Source organism: Budorcas taxicolor, chromosome 13 (assembly GCF_023091745.1).
Source record: "Budorcas taxicolor isolate Tak-1 chromosome 13, Takin1.1, whole genome shotgun sequence".
NCBI lineage: Eukaryota > Metazoa > Chordata > Mammalia > Artiodactyla > Bovidae > Budorcas > Budorcas taxicolor.
In genome coordinates, this window is record NC_068922.1 from 73,700,208 (window position 1) to 73,713,736 (window position 13,529).

General features: G+C 43.6%; 1 protein-coding gene across 1 annotated transcript in view; it reads left to right on the plus strand.

The window, feature by feature from the left end:
* LOC128058094 (uncharacterized) overlaps nucleotides 1-13,529 on the plus strand; it is a 127,368-nt gene that overhangs the window by 43,009 nt on the left and 70,830 nt on the right. The window contains 2 exon segments of the mRNA XM_052650456.1: nucleotides 4,064-4,283; nucleotides 9,136-9,323. Coding sequence (XP_052506416.1) covers nucleotides 4,064-4,283; nucleotides 9,136-9,323 — 408 coding nt within the window.

Genomic DNA, 13,529 nt, shown 5'->3' on the forward strand with positions numbered 1-13,529 from the left:
AATAACATATTTGGTGTCAGGAAAAAACCCAGACCCACTGTCCTCTGTATTTGAGGGCTCAGGTGAGGCTTGGGGAGAAGTGAGTAGTGAAAGTGGGACACTGCACCCAGAAACTCTTACCAGTCATCTGTATTTTTGAGTTCCTAGCAGAATCAGTAATGTATCAAATGGGTTGTGACATGACAGTATCTTGTCCTGACCAGGCCACCCACAGGCTTGTGTGCTGGGGCAAATCATCTGCAGTTTCCTCATCTAAATAGGGGAAACATGTTCCATGAGTTATTTGAACAGATGACGAGTCTTGAATAGAAAGTGTTTATTCATATGCCATAGCCAGATTTGTCCATTTTCCACCATGATGTGTTAATCTGAAAAACAAATTTCTCTACCTTCTTGATTTGGCCAAGTAAAAATATTTCTTTAGCAAATAATGATTATTCCTCTATTATTAAAACTAATTGAAAGAGGTTGAACTATGGAGGAGAGCAACTGCTGGAAAAGCAAGAAACAGCCCTTGTGTGGTAGGCTGTGGGACCAAGGCTGATACAACATTGCTAAAGTCTCAGGCCTTTTCCCTTGTCCTTTTTTGACACTTATTTTCTTATCCATGGTTGATCATTTTCCTGTTTCATGGGCCAGGCCTCCTGAAACTCTTGAAATTTTCTTTTTCATAGGTGAGGAGTTGATTTCCTTAAGGCAACTTGAGAACCATACACTACAGGAGTTCCCAACATATATATTCAAAGAGGAGAATAAAGGTTTGTGCTTTTTGGACCTCTGGGGAGATGGACCTCTACATTTTAGACATTTGGTCACAAGCCCAAGCTGGTCAGGACCTTGTGGCTGGGACTAAAGTGAGGACAGTCATGATCCTTCAATAGGTGGGATCTGCACTAACTGCACGGATTTCATATCAGACATCGATTGACTGGGGGACGCCCAGTGGATGTTTGGGGAACTGGTTGGTGGTTGAGACACCACATATTTGGTGATAGGGTAAACACGAGCTCACTCTCTCCTGTGATTTAGGTGCTTAGATGAGACCTGGGGACAGGGAAGTAATGAAAATAGAACACTGCATCCAGAAAATCTTACAGTGAAAGTGGAGTGTTAGTTGCACAGTCATGTCTGACTCTTTGCCACCCCATGGACTGAAGGCCACAGGCTCCTCTGCCTGAATACTGCAGTGGGTTGCCATGCCTTTCTCCAGGGGATCTTTCCAACCCAGGATCAAACCCAGGTCTCCTGCATTGCAGTCAGAGTCTCTACCATCTGAGCCACGTGGGAAGCTGGAAACTCTTACAAGTAAACTATAGTTTTAGTACTCCTGGTAGAATCAGGTATTGTATCAGATGGGTTGTGACATCATAGTTACTTGTCCTGACCCTACCACCCACATGCTCTGTGTCCTGGGGTAAGTCATCTGCAGTTTCCTCATCTGAACAGAAGAAACATGTTACATGGCTTCTCTGAACAGATTACCAGTCATGAATATAAAGAATTTATTCACATTTCATGACCAATTTTGTCCATTATCCACGAATGTGTTAATCTGAAGAACTTTATCCTTTGATCTCCTTTGGGCAACAAAACATATTGAGGTGTCCAATAATGATTATTCCTTTATTATTAGAACAATCAGAAAGACCTGGGACCACTGAGCAGCAACTGCAGGAGCACAAGAAACAGTGCTCGTGTGGTTTGGCTCATGGGATCAAGGCTGAGACAATATGAGTAAAGCCTCCAGACCCTTTCCTTATTCTCTTTTGACTGAGTTTAATATTCATATTTGATCCATATTTGATCCTTGTCCTGGTTCATTGCCCAGGCCTCCTGAAACTCTTGGCATTTACTTTCTTTGCTAGGTCATGAGAGCACTCAGGGAAAGCAACGCAGGAACCTTCAGGGGCAGGTTTTGAACTTGTGATTAATCAGCAATAATGGCTAATTCAGTCATGGTTATTTATTGAAAACTTCCATAAATATCCAGAAGTATTTGGGTTCAGAGGTTTTGGCATTAAAGATCACCAGGACACATTATTTTATTATCCTCTCAGCAATGGGATGTTAGAGGGAGACTGACCATTGTGTCGATGTGCTCCATCATCAAGGTGATTTTGTACTAAAAGGAATTCAATTATACCCGTTCTATTTGATAACCTTGCACTTGTGGAGAGAGTGAAAATAGGAGTTAGGAAGTCCCTACAAAACAGTGTTCTTGGGGATCGGGACACAGCTGTCAAAAAAATAAGGCAAAATAAATTGCCTTCTAGGAGGGACACTTGAAAACACCAAAGAGTGAAATCTTATGGTAGGTTATCAGTTTCTTGAAGGTAGAGAGTAAAGCAGAGAAAGGATGCTGTGCTTTTTCTCTAAAGGGTCAGGGAAACCCTCTGTGATAAGGAAGTGCTGAGCAGAACTGCAGAAACAACGTGCCAGGTTACTCATTACGACTGTGTTTGAGCAGGAGCCAGGGCCAGCGTGGCTGGAGCTGAGTTGGTTTAGGTGAGGGGAAAGCAGTGGAAACGGATGAGGCATAGAGGTCATGGCAGCAGGTCGCGAGGAGCCCTGCAGGAGTTTTTAAGAATCAGAATTTCACTATCATGAAAGAGGGGACTCACTGAGGAACTGGTCTCCAGGGAGCCGTGGGACGCTACTGCTGCTGCTAAGTCGCTTCATTTGTGTCCGACTCTGTGCCACCCCATGGACTGTAGCCCACCAGGCTCCTCCATCCGTGGGATTTTCCAGACAGGAACACTGGAGTGGGATAGGACTGAATAATAACAGAATCCCTGAGGCTGCAGTGCACAGAGTGTCCTCTAGGGGGCAAGGAGCAGACACAGTGCCCCACTGAGCAGGCTGCTGCAGTGGTCCATATGGAGTGTGTATTCGTGTGTGTGTCCATATCCATGTTCCCTGGGTGGATCCCAGGTCTCTCCAATAACATAAATGTCTTGCTCTGTTGAGATTTCTATGGAGGCTTCATTACCTCGTCGTGATACATTAAATCATTAGCCATTGGGGACTGTTCAACAGAGAGCTCCATTAACCTCACTGAGGTTGAGGGAAGGCAAGGAGATTGTGGAAGAAAGACCATGGGGGAGGGTGGGAGTGAAAGTTTTCACCCTCCTGTAGGCAGTCCTTTCTGGTGCAATATCAGAGCCCAAGCTGGGCTTATGAGGGTCTTTCCAAACTCACCAACTTCACATACTAAAAGACACCTTTATTGTTATCATCATATAAGAAATACCAAGAGTTTTAGGAACAGTGTCAGGAAAATGATGAAATAAGAAATATGTATATTTCTTCTTAGAATCACAATATCATTAGTATCAATATTTATTTTACAGAATCCTTGTGAGGTAACCGAAGTAAACACAGTGTTACGTTTTCTTCATGCCTTTTCCCATTATAGCATGATTCCTTCACCATTGTTATTAATGGTGAAAAGTTTTTTACCACACACTTAAGCAAAGAGAATATTAATATTATATTAATATTAATATATATATAACAGTATTATAAAACTCTGTTATCAAACCCATTAATTATTGACATATAAGGAATGATTTTTACCTTTGTCCTCTTTTTGTTGTAGTTTTTTTTTTTTTCTTTTTAAAGCATTTATGTATTTGTTTGTGTGGGCTGGTTCTTATTTGTGGGTCCCAGACTCAGTAGTTATGGCCTGTCGACTCCATGCCTACAGCATTTGGGACTTTAATTCCTTGACAAGGGATTGAAGATAGGACTCCTTTGTTGGAAGGCAAATTCTTAACCACTGAACCACCTCGGAAGTCCTTCTGAAGTTTTAAGGCTATTCAAAGGCATTACACCAATCTTTCTTAAAATACTTTGTACATGATTACTATAACATGTCACGCTTAGCAACCTTCATCATTCTGTCCCAGAAAGGAAAGGAGGTTTTCAAATGGGCATTTCAATTTGACCATCCCCACAACCCTAACATTCTCTACCCCAAACAAACTGGAGGTTCTAGTTGTTGGCCTTCTACGGAGCTGTGATGACCATCCTCATAACTGAGCCATTACCCCTCTCATTCCAGCAGATTCTCAACCTGCCTTCTGCCTGGAGCCTAAGTTAGCTGGTTCCTGCAAGAACAAGACAGCCAGGTACTTCTACAATGCCAAGACCGGATGCTGTGAACCGTTTGTTTACGGTGGCTGCGAAGGGAACAAAAACAACTTCAACACGATAGAGGACTGCTTAAAGTCCTGCTGTCCCGACTGCACGAAGACCTGCTGCACACTGAAAGAGTCCCAGGGGTAAGACAGGGGGAGGGCACAGGGGGGAGGGGAAGGGCTGGGGAAAGGGGCGGAGCTCAGGGGACCACACACCATTCACCCTGCACAGTGTCTTCCTCCTCGCTGCTGCCAGGAGGAGAGGCTGCAGTGTCCTGTGAAACCACACACTGAGCGAGTTCTCCAGGGAGAGAATGGCAGGTCAACCCCAGAGGCCTCTTTGTGATCATCTCAGCCTGATCACATGCTCCTCTTTCTCAGCTGGGAACACTGACTCAGCCACCCTCCAGGGCAGGTCTGCAGTGCTCCTGAGTGCCCCATGTAGGCTTGAAAAACTCACTTCCTTCTTGTAGGTCATTTGGGTCATGGGCACTACAGTTCCATATTGTTTGGAAAGTTTAGGCTCTGTCAAGATGACCAGTGTCCAGGTCTGGGGCCACAGTGATGGCACTCAACAAGTTCCTTTCTTTTTGCAGAGGACATGTGAAGAGTGGTCCCTGAAACTCGAAATCCAAGGAAGACCCCTGCAGGGCTGGGCTGTGGCTGCTTCTGAAACAGTTCCGTCTCCTCGCAGTCCTTCTCTCCCCTACCCTCCTCAGCAGAACCTGCCTATTTCCTTTCCTCCATTGGTCAACATGTCTAATTCTGTCTCATCCAGCTGGCTCTCAGCACCATGAGAGCATGTCTCCCCTGTACCCCTAGCACTTCACACAGTTCCTGACACCAGTGAGACAGTTTATAATTATTTGAGGAAAGAAGGAAGGAATGTAGGAGCACATTCCTCATGACCAGATTAAGTACAAGGCTGTGGTGTAACACAGGATTTTTGTTTTTACCTCCATCCTCACGGTATCCTCACTTTCAACCTGTCCCCACAATTACTGCTCTCCTTCTGGGTGGCCAAGAGGAATTTCCAGCATTCAGTTCTCATTGTCAGTAGTAAGAGAAGGGTTTGGGATAAAGAAGCCTCTTGACCCCACAATGATGCTGTGGTTTTCCTTTCTGTAGCTTCAGACACTGTGGTTTATATTTAAATAAATACATATTAAAAATTAAACTGACTGGAGTCTGTTGTTTGGAACTACAAAACTTAACCAGCAGAGTCCATGGAAATGGTGATCCTTCTCACTGTTCTGCAGAGGATTGGGCACCTCCTTTTTTCCTGTCCAGAGACTGTGCCCTACCAGGTATAGGAAGCAAACCTGTTATAGCTTCATCATCTTAGTAGTCACGCAAGCTACACAGAAACCTGGGAGGCACACACCTGTACATGAAAACTTCATTTCTTACTTCTAAGTTCAGTTCAAATTTGAGGCCACGTTGTTCTCCTGGACTCTCAGAAGGAGAAAAGGCTTGGGGCTCAGTTGTCCAATTCCTAAGGAATCCTGTTCTCTGATGTCACATTTGGGGAGGGTTTTTTTTAGTTCTGGTAAAGAAGGGCAACTCTCATTTCGTGTCCCAGGCTCTGTGCAAGCACTTTGCTTGCATTATTCTATTAAGCACTTTGCTTGCATTATTCTATTAATCATGCTAAGAATCCTTCAAGGGAGGAAATGGAATCATAGAGATGGCACTTAGCTGCTGTATTCATTTCCTAACATGGTGGGTCCCCACTTTCCCAAACAGAAGGACTTTGATGATGCTTTCCTGTTCTGTTTCTGGGAAGATTTAGAATGGAGGCAACTTCAGAAACAGTATCTATGTCACTACAGATGAGTAAAGTTTACCTTGGGGACCGAAGCAAGTATATTACTGAAATAGATGAGAACACATAGGGTGTTGGTGCTGTTTTTGATAGCTTTCCAGTCTTAGGCAAATTCTCAACATCTCTGAACTTGGCGTTCTTTAGTTATAAAATAAGGATAAGGCTTCCCTGGTGGCTCAGACGGTAAAGTGTCTGTTTACAATGCGGGAGACCCGGGTTCGATCCCTGGCTTGGGAAGATCCCCTGGAGAAGGAAATGGCAATCCACTCCAGGACTATTGCCTGGAAAATCCCATGGACAGAGGAGCCTGGTAGGCTACAGCCCATGGGGTCGCAAAGAGTTGGACACAACTGAGCGAATTCACTTCACTTCACTTCAAGGATAAGGCTGGTACTTGTTCAAGTTTCTAGCCAGAGACCACTTGAAATACTCCTGTTTCTAGTTGAGCTCATTGGATTTATTTACTACTCACAGCAGCAAGAAACAGGAATCATCTTGGAAAACAATATGCTGTCATATTAAGACAATGTTTGAAGGAACTTATAAGATGTGAGCTTCTGTGATTTGAATTTGGGGAAGGTATCAGGAAGATGGCTTTGCTCTGGAAGGATGGTGTTTAGGAAGTGGGGTAGTTCTCTGATTGATATCTTTTCTTTTCCTTTTTTGGAGCAAAATATGTAAAGCATTTATTTATTTACTTATTTATATTTTATATTTTATTTTATTTATTTTTTTAAAAAAAATTCATTTTAATTGGAGGCTAATTACTTTACAATATTGTAGTAGTTTTTGCCATACATTGACATGAATCAGCCATGTGTGTACATGTGTTCCCCATCCTGAACCCCCCTCCCACTTCCCTCCCCATCCCATCCCTCAGGGTCATCCCAGTGCACCAGCCCTGAGCACCCTGTCCCATGCATTGAACCTGGACTGGCGATCTGTTTTGCATATGGTAATATACATGTTTCAATGCCATTCTTCCAAATCATCCCCCCCTTGCCCTCTCCCACAGAGTCCAAAAGACTGTTCTATACATCTGTGTCTCTTTTGGTGTCTCATACATAGGGTTATCTGAATGGTACCTTAATTTTCACTCTGAGAAGGGGAGACTAAATAGAGTTTAGAGCAGTACTTGTTCAAGAAAAGCTGTCACTCAAGATAAGAAGGTATTTGGTCATATCGGTAGTTTGTGTAATGTAGCTCCTTTGCTCAGGGCTAAAACATGATTACCCAATGTCCTATTTTTGTCTAAATTTTTCACCAACCTAGAGTGACCTCATCTGATGTTGAAGCTTTGTAAAGTGTTTATCTTGAGCAGAAGAACATAAGGGTCATTGTGGTATCAGGCCAGGTCTTAGAATTCAGAGGTTGCTTTTCTCTTTATCAATCTCATAGAGTATTGATGAGAATGAAAGAGATTTATTTGTTAAATTCTTTGTCCAAGACTGCCTGAGTAACCATTTAATGAAGGTCAGATATGATAATAGTGATATTAGTAGTATAAATATATGTTATCTAATTTTTAATAATTTTTAGTTGATAACAGTGTAAAGAAAATTACTTGGTATTAATGAAAAAGCTTAGCTTCAACAACTGACTATATTTTCTGGTCTTTGTCAAGTCATTTCATCTCCCTGAGACACAGATTTTACTTATGCTTTTAATGAAAGAAGATGGTGATATCTGCATTAAGAAATCCCCAGATTTGTATACTTTTAAAAACCATGTTGATTACACTGCTAATGGCATTGAACACCAAAACAAATTGTCTAGAAGCAAGTCAAGTATTAGATTCCGCCACTCCTGACTGCTCTTTAGATGTGCTGTCGACTGTAGAAAGAAAGGGACAAATAATACTGACTGCAGTAATGTCATCTTCTAGAAGTTCCCGCTCAAGTAACTGGCGCAGTGCCAGAGTGGAGTCATAGCCCCAATTCCAATTAGGTCTCCTTCTTCCTCAGAGATAACTGAAGCCCTCTTGCTTCAGTGATTGACCTCACCCTTGTCCAGCTCTTTTCGCAACCCTCCATTGTCTTTGTGTGACTCTTTGGTCAATGCCATTAAGTGTTAATTACAATAATTATTCATTATTATTATTGTTTGAAAGGACTTTGACTTTGCAGGGAGAAGAATATATGTCCATGATGATTCAGAACAGCCTCATGATGTGAGCAACATGATCTCATGCTACAAGTGAAGAAGAGCGTAATTTCCCACCTCAGATCACATAGCTAGGAAATGGCAGAACTGAGACTCAAACTGAGTTCCTCTGTTCCAAACACCACTAGTGAAGAGTCCAGAGTTGTGGTGGGGGTAAATGGGTGGTAGGTAATCTTCCAAGGTCCCTGAGATCCCCTCTAGCCCCCGAGGTCCACTCTGGCAGGTAGGTAGATCTCCTGTTGGTGAAACCAGGCGAGGGGCAGTGGGTGGTCATGCTCTAGAGATGTGTTTATGTCTCTGCTTCCCTTCTGCTCACTCCCTTTACTTTATCTCTATCCAGAATTATCAGGGTTTGTGCCCCAGATGGAGATGTTCTTCTCCAGTTCAACATTTCTTTGGACCACTGCCAGGTCAAGAGCTTATGTGTTCCAGTAAAGATGCTGCCACAACGGTTGCAGGAAATTATCTGTGTCATACCTGTCTTCTGAAGTAGGTGGGGTTAATGTGAGAAGGGGAGCATTGACATGTAGATATGAAGACCCTGCATGAGGCTGTGAAGGAGGACCTGGACTAACACACTGCTGGTCACCTAGCAGTCTTTGATCTGCTCTCATCCACTCATGGACCATCCCTCAGGTGCCATTCAGTGCTCTAGGTGCTGGGATGCTTCTTGAGGACCATATTGGACAAAATTCCACTTGTAGAATCACTAGTGTTTCATGACCACTGTGTTTTCATGACCACAGGGTCAAGTTTGAGGACTGAAGTCACTGGTTATTGGCCCTGAGCAGACACAAGCAGGACAGAGGAGCCTGGTGGGCTACAGTCCATGGAACCTCAAAGAGTCAGAACAGACTGAGTGACTGAGCAGACAGACACACACAGGCAGAAGCAGGCCAATGGAAGGTGGGGAGATTACACATTGTACATGATTGACCCCAAATCCTCCGTCTCCACACTCCCCCCTCCTTCTCACCTGTTCTTACTCATCTGTTGGGGTGTAAACAGATCTGTCAGCATCCGTCTTTCCATAGATGCCCTCTTCAAGGCAAAAAGCATGAGCAGAATCGAGCTTTCTGCAGTCCTGCTCATACCCCAGGGCACCCTAGTGGCTGGAATCTCAGGGAGTGAAGCCAGCAACCAGGTCCAGAGTAAGTCCCAGATCACCTCTACTCTGCAGACTGGAGGGAAAGGAGGTGAGTGAGTGCATGGAAGGGGTGGGAAGAGGGGTGTGGTGGATGCTGCCAGCCCTCTCTGGATTTCTTCTGGGAAGTGAGCAGTTGAACTCCAGCGACACTTCTTGATTGCCAAACAGCATGTGGTCTGCTTTACAGGATGCTTGTGGCTGGTGCACTGGGATGACCCAGAGGGATGGTATGGGGAAGGAGGTGGGAGGGGGGGTTCAGGATGGGGAACACGTGTACACCCGTGGCGGATTCATGTTGATGTGTGGCAGAATCAATACTATATTGCAAAGTAAAGAAAAAAAAATAAAGCAGTGAAGTGATTAAAAAAAAGATTAAAATTGCCCACTTCAAAAAATATTACAGGTATTAAAAAAAAAAATCCCACCTCATTTTACAAAATCATGACCTTCATCTCTGAGACTGCCAATTTCTAGTTTCTACCTTGTCCCTAAATGCCAGTTTAGAATAATAAAAAGATCCATATTTGATCCTTGGCCTGGTTCATGCCCCAGGACTCCAGAAACTCTTGGAATTTACTGTCTTTCTCTAAGTACTGAAATCTCTGAAGGATGAGACCTTAGATAGTATCTGTGTGCAGCTGGACTCCAGGATATGCCATCATATGATTAAAGGGTTAAAATTATCAGTCCCTAAACCCTCTGGGGAAGAGAGAATGGATACTGAGTTCCATCAACAATGGCCAAAGATTCAATAAAATTGCCTACCTCAAACTCTTAATTAAAATCCATGAACACTGCATTCAGAGAGCTTCAGAGGGGATGATAACATAAATGGTTTGTAAGGGAGAAGTGTCCTGAGATGGCATGGACGCTCAGAATTTCCTACTCCCTCTTTGCCTTATGCTTCTCCTCCCTTTCGCTGTCTCAGAGATTTATTTTTTATTATAAGAGGGGACCATATGTAAAGGTTCCCCAATTCTGTGAGTGGTTGTGATAACTTCTTGAACATGGGAGTTGGGTCAAAGAATATCTGAATTAACAGTCAGTTGATCACGGGTCTAAGTGACCCCAGGGCTCATGATTAACACTTGAAGTGTGACCTGACCTCAAGGATGAAGCCGTCACCCTGTGGGGTCTGGGTCATCTCTGTGGATTTAGTGTAAAAAGTGAATGCCCAGTGGGTGTGGGGGAACTGGGTTCTGTTGGCAGAGACCCCACATGTTTGTTGTCAGGGACAAAACCCAGACTCACTGTTTTCTTCCATTTTTTATCTGGGTTGAGATCCAGGGTAAGGGGACTATAATATGTTGAACAGAGCATTTAGAACTCCTCAGTAGTTCTCTGCATTTTCAGAATTCCTGACAGAATCAGGGACTTGATTAAATGGGTTGTGACAGAATGTGTCTTGTCCTCATCCTACCACCTACATGCTGTGTATCCTGGGATAGTCCCATCTGCAACTTTTACATGAAATCAGTGGCACTAAGTTTCTGGAAATTTTTGAAAGGATTACTAGTGAGTACAAAGATTTCACACCTTTGTGGTCAGCAGTGTCCATTTTCCACCAAAATGTTTTCATCTGAAAGACTTGTTGACTTACTTACATTTTTCCATGACATATCCCCCAAAATGTGAAAAATAGTGATCATTTCTCTGTGATGAAATTAATCAGAGTTGAGTAACAGCTGAGGGTCTTCTCTTCAGAGGCAATGGTAGGAAGAGCAAGAAATGCAGTACTTTGTTGAGTTTGCTCTTGGGGCCAGGATTGCTTTTTCCAGGCTGGTATGATCTTAGGCAAGAGTCAATGCTCTTTTCCTTGCGCCCCTATCAGACTACATTTTATTTTCCTATAATGATATAGATGACAGTTACATGGATAATTGTATATACAGGCCTCATCATCATAGAATAATCTTACTCTATCCACTCTCTTCAATGATGGTGCACTTGGCGTGAGTACAAAACAGGAGAGTCACTTACTTGAGATATGTTTATCCAAATGTATCTTTTTGATTCTTAGAGCATAGTCTTTAAGTAGGAAATAGCTATAAACAAAATATAGTAAAATAATATACACATAATAAAGAAGGGGAAGACACAATAAAGTTGGGGAAAATCCTATGCCAGGTTATGATGAGTGTTGTGAAGAGAGAGACAGATGGGGATAAGGGAGGCTGGCAAAGGTCAGGGAAATGCTCTGTGATGAGGTTTTGGACAGACGCTTCCAAAAAAGTGTCTGAATGTTTGAGCAGCAGCCACGACCAGAGTGGCTGAGGCTGAGAGGGTTGAGGGACAGGGAGGAGATGAGACGGAGAGGGCCTGGGGACAAGTCATGAGGTGGCTTGTAGAACTGTAAGGATCAGAATTTGACTCCCAGAAAACTAGGGGGTCACTGAGGGACGGGTCATGGGAACCATGGGATAGGATTCACTTTGAAACAGGATCCTTGTGGCTGTAGTGTGGAGAGTGGCCTCTAGGGGGCGAAGGGCAGACACAGAGGCCCCTGGGCAGGCTGCTGAATTGTCCAGGTGAGCCATGATGAAGTGTGTATCCATGTTGTTGCCTGGATTGAACTCGGTACATTAGAACAACATGAATCACTTGCTCTGTTGAGATTTCTGTGGCGGCTTCATCACAAATCAGGATTCATTGAATTTAGCCATTTGTGATGTAGTCACCCTTCAAAGCCTAGCCTCTTGAGTTTTAGGGGCAGGGAAAAGCAGAAGGTGAGAATAAAACCTATACCTATGGCTGATAGGTTGATGTTTGACAGAAAACAACAAAAATTCGTAAAGCAATTATCTTTCAAGTAAAATATATGTATTAAAAAAAATAAACTCAACCACCAAATCAGGTGTTACCTAGGCCACCAACCTCCATTCTAAGGTTAGATTGACGCTGTGCTGGTCACCTTTCTCACATCATAAAAGACCCTTAGTGCTATCATCTCTAAGGAAATCCAATCGTTTTAGGAGCATACTTCCAGGATTAACAGTTCCTTAATTCCAGTGCACATGATGTAAACAAAGTAAACATTTTGGGGGGTTTTCTTCCATGCCTGCCTCCATTAAATCATGATGCCTTCACACTTTCCTTTTTATACCAAAAGCTTTCAACTATATACATCTACAGATCAGAGTATTATAAACTGGTGGACCATTGTCCAGCTCCAGTCATGATCAACATATGGAGAATATTCTTAATGTGTATCATTTATTCTTGTTCTAGTTACAGCTAATCAGTGGAAACATGCCAATTCAGTAACGATATGCAATTATTTACAACATTACCCTGTCGATCTGAAGCCTAACAACATGAATAATAATGTCCTACAGAGCATGATACGAAGTGGCCTTTTCACATTCACACCCATACCAGTCTCTATTGCAAATAAACTGGTATCATCTGTATTTTACCTTTTAGACCCAGCTGTGATGACCATCTTGGTATTTCACTGAGATCCTCCCATCCCTATAGCCCTGTGGCCTGATGTCTGCCTGGAGCCTCCATTCAAGGGTCCCTGCAAGGCCAAACTAGGCAGACACAGCTACAATGCCACATCCAGTTTCTGGCAGATTTTTCTATATGGCAGCTAAAATGTTAAGAACAAAGACTGCAATGGGAGCCAGGCTGTGTTAAGACCCTTGCTGGTGCTATCTATCTAGGGTAAGACAGCAGGCAGGGCATGGGATACTGGAAGGGCGGGGGAAAGAGGCGAAGCTCAGGAGGGTACACACTTCTCTAAACCACCCTCGGTGACTATTTTCCTCGCTGTCTCCTGGGAGAAGTGGCTACAGTATCCTTAGAAATCATGGGCTGAGCATGTCCTCCAGGGGCCAGCTTGGGAAAAGGTCAGCCCTAGAAGCACCATCCTGACAATCTGAGCTTACACTCATGTTCCCCTTTCTTAGATGGGAAGAGTAAATCAGCACCCCACAGAGCAGGTCTGTAGTGCTCCTGAGTCCCCCACCTCGGCTTCAAAAATTCACTTCCTTCTGCTGATTACTGTGATCCCGAGAGGACTGTGGTTGCTCATTTCTAGAATGGCCTAGGTCCTGTCCAGGTACACAATGTCCAGATCTGTGGCTTCAGAGATTCAATCAGAAAGTTCCTCTACTTTGCAGAGGCCATGGAAACTGGGCTCCCTGAGATGCTGAAGTCCAAGGAGCACCCAGTCAGGGCTGCTCTCTGATGTGAGAATTTTCAGCCTTTCCCTCTTGCTTCTCAGCCCTACCTTCCTCAGCAGAAATCTGCC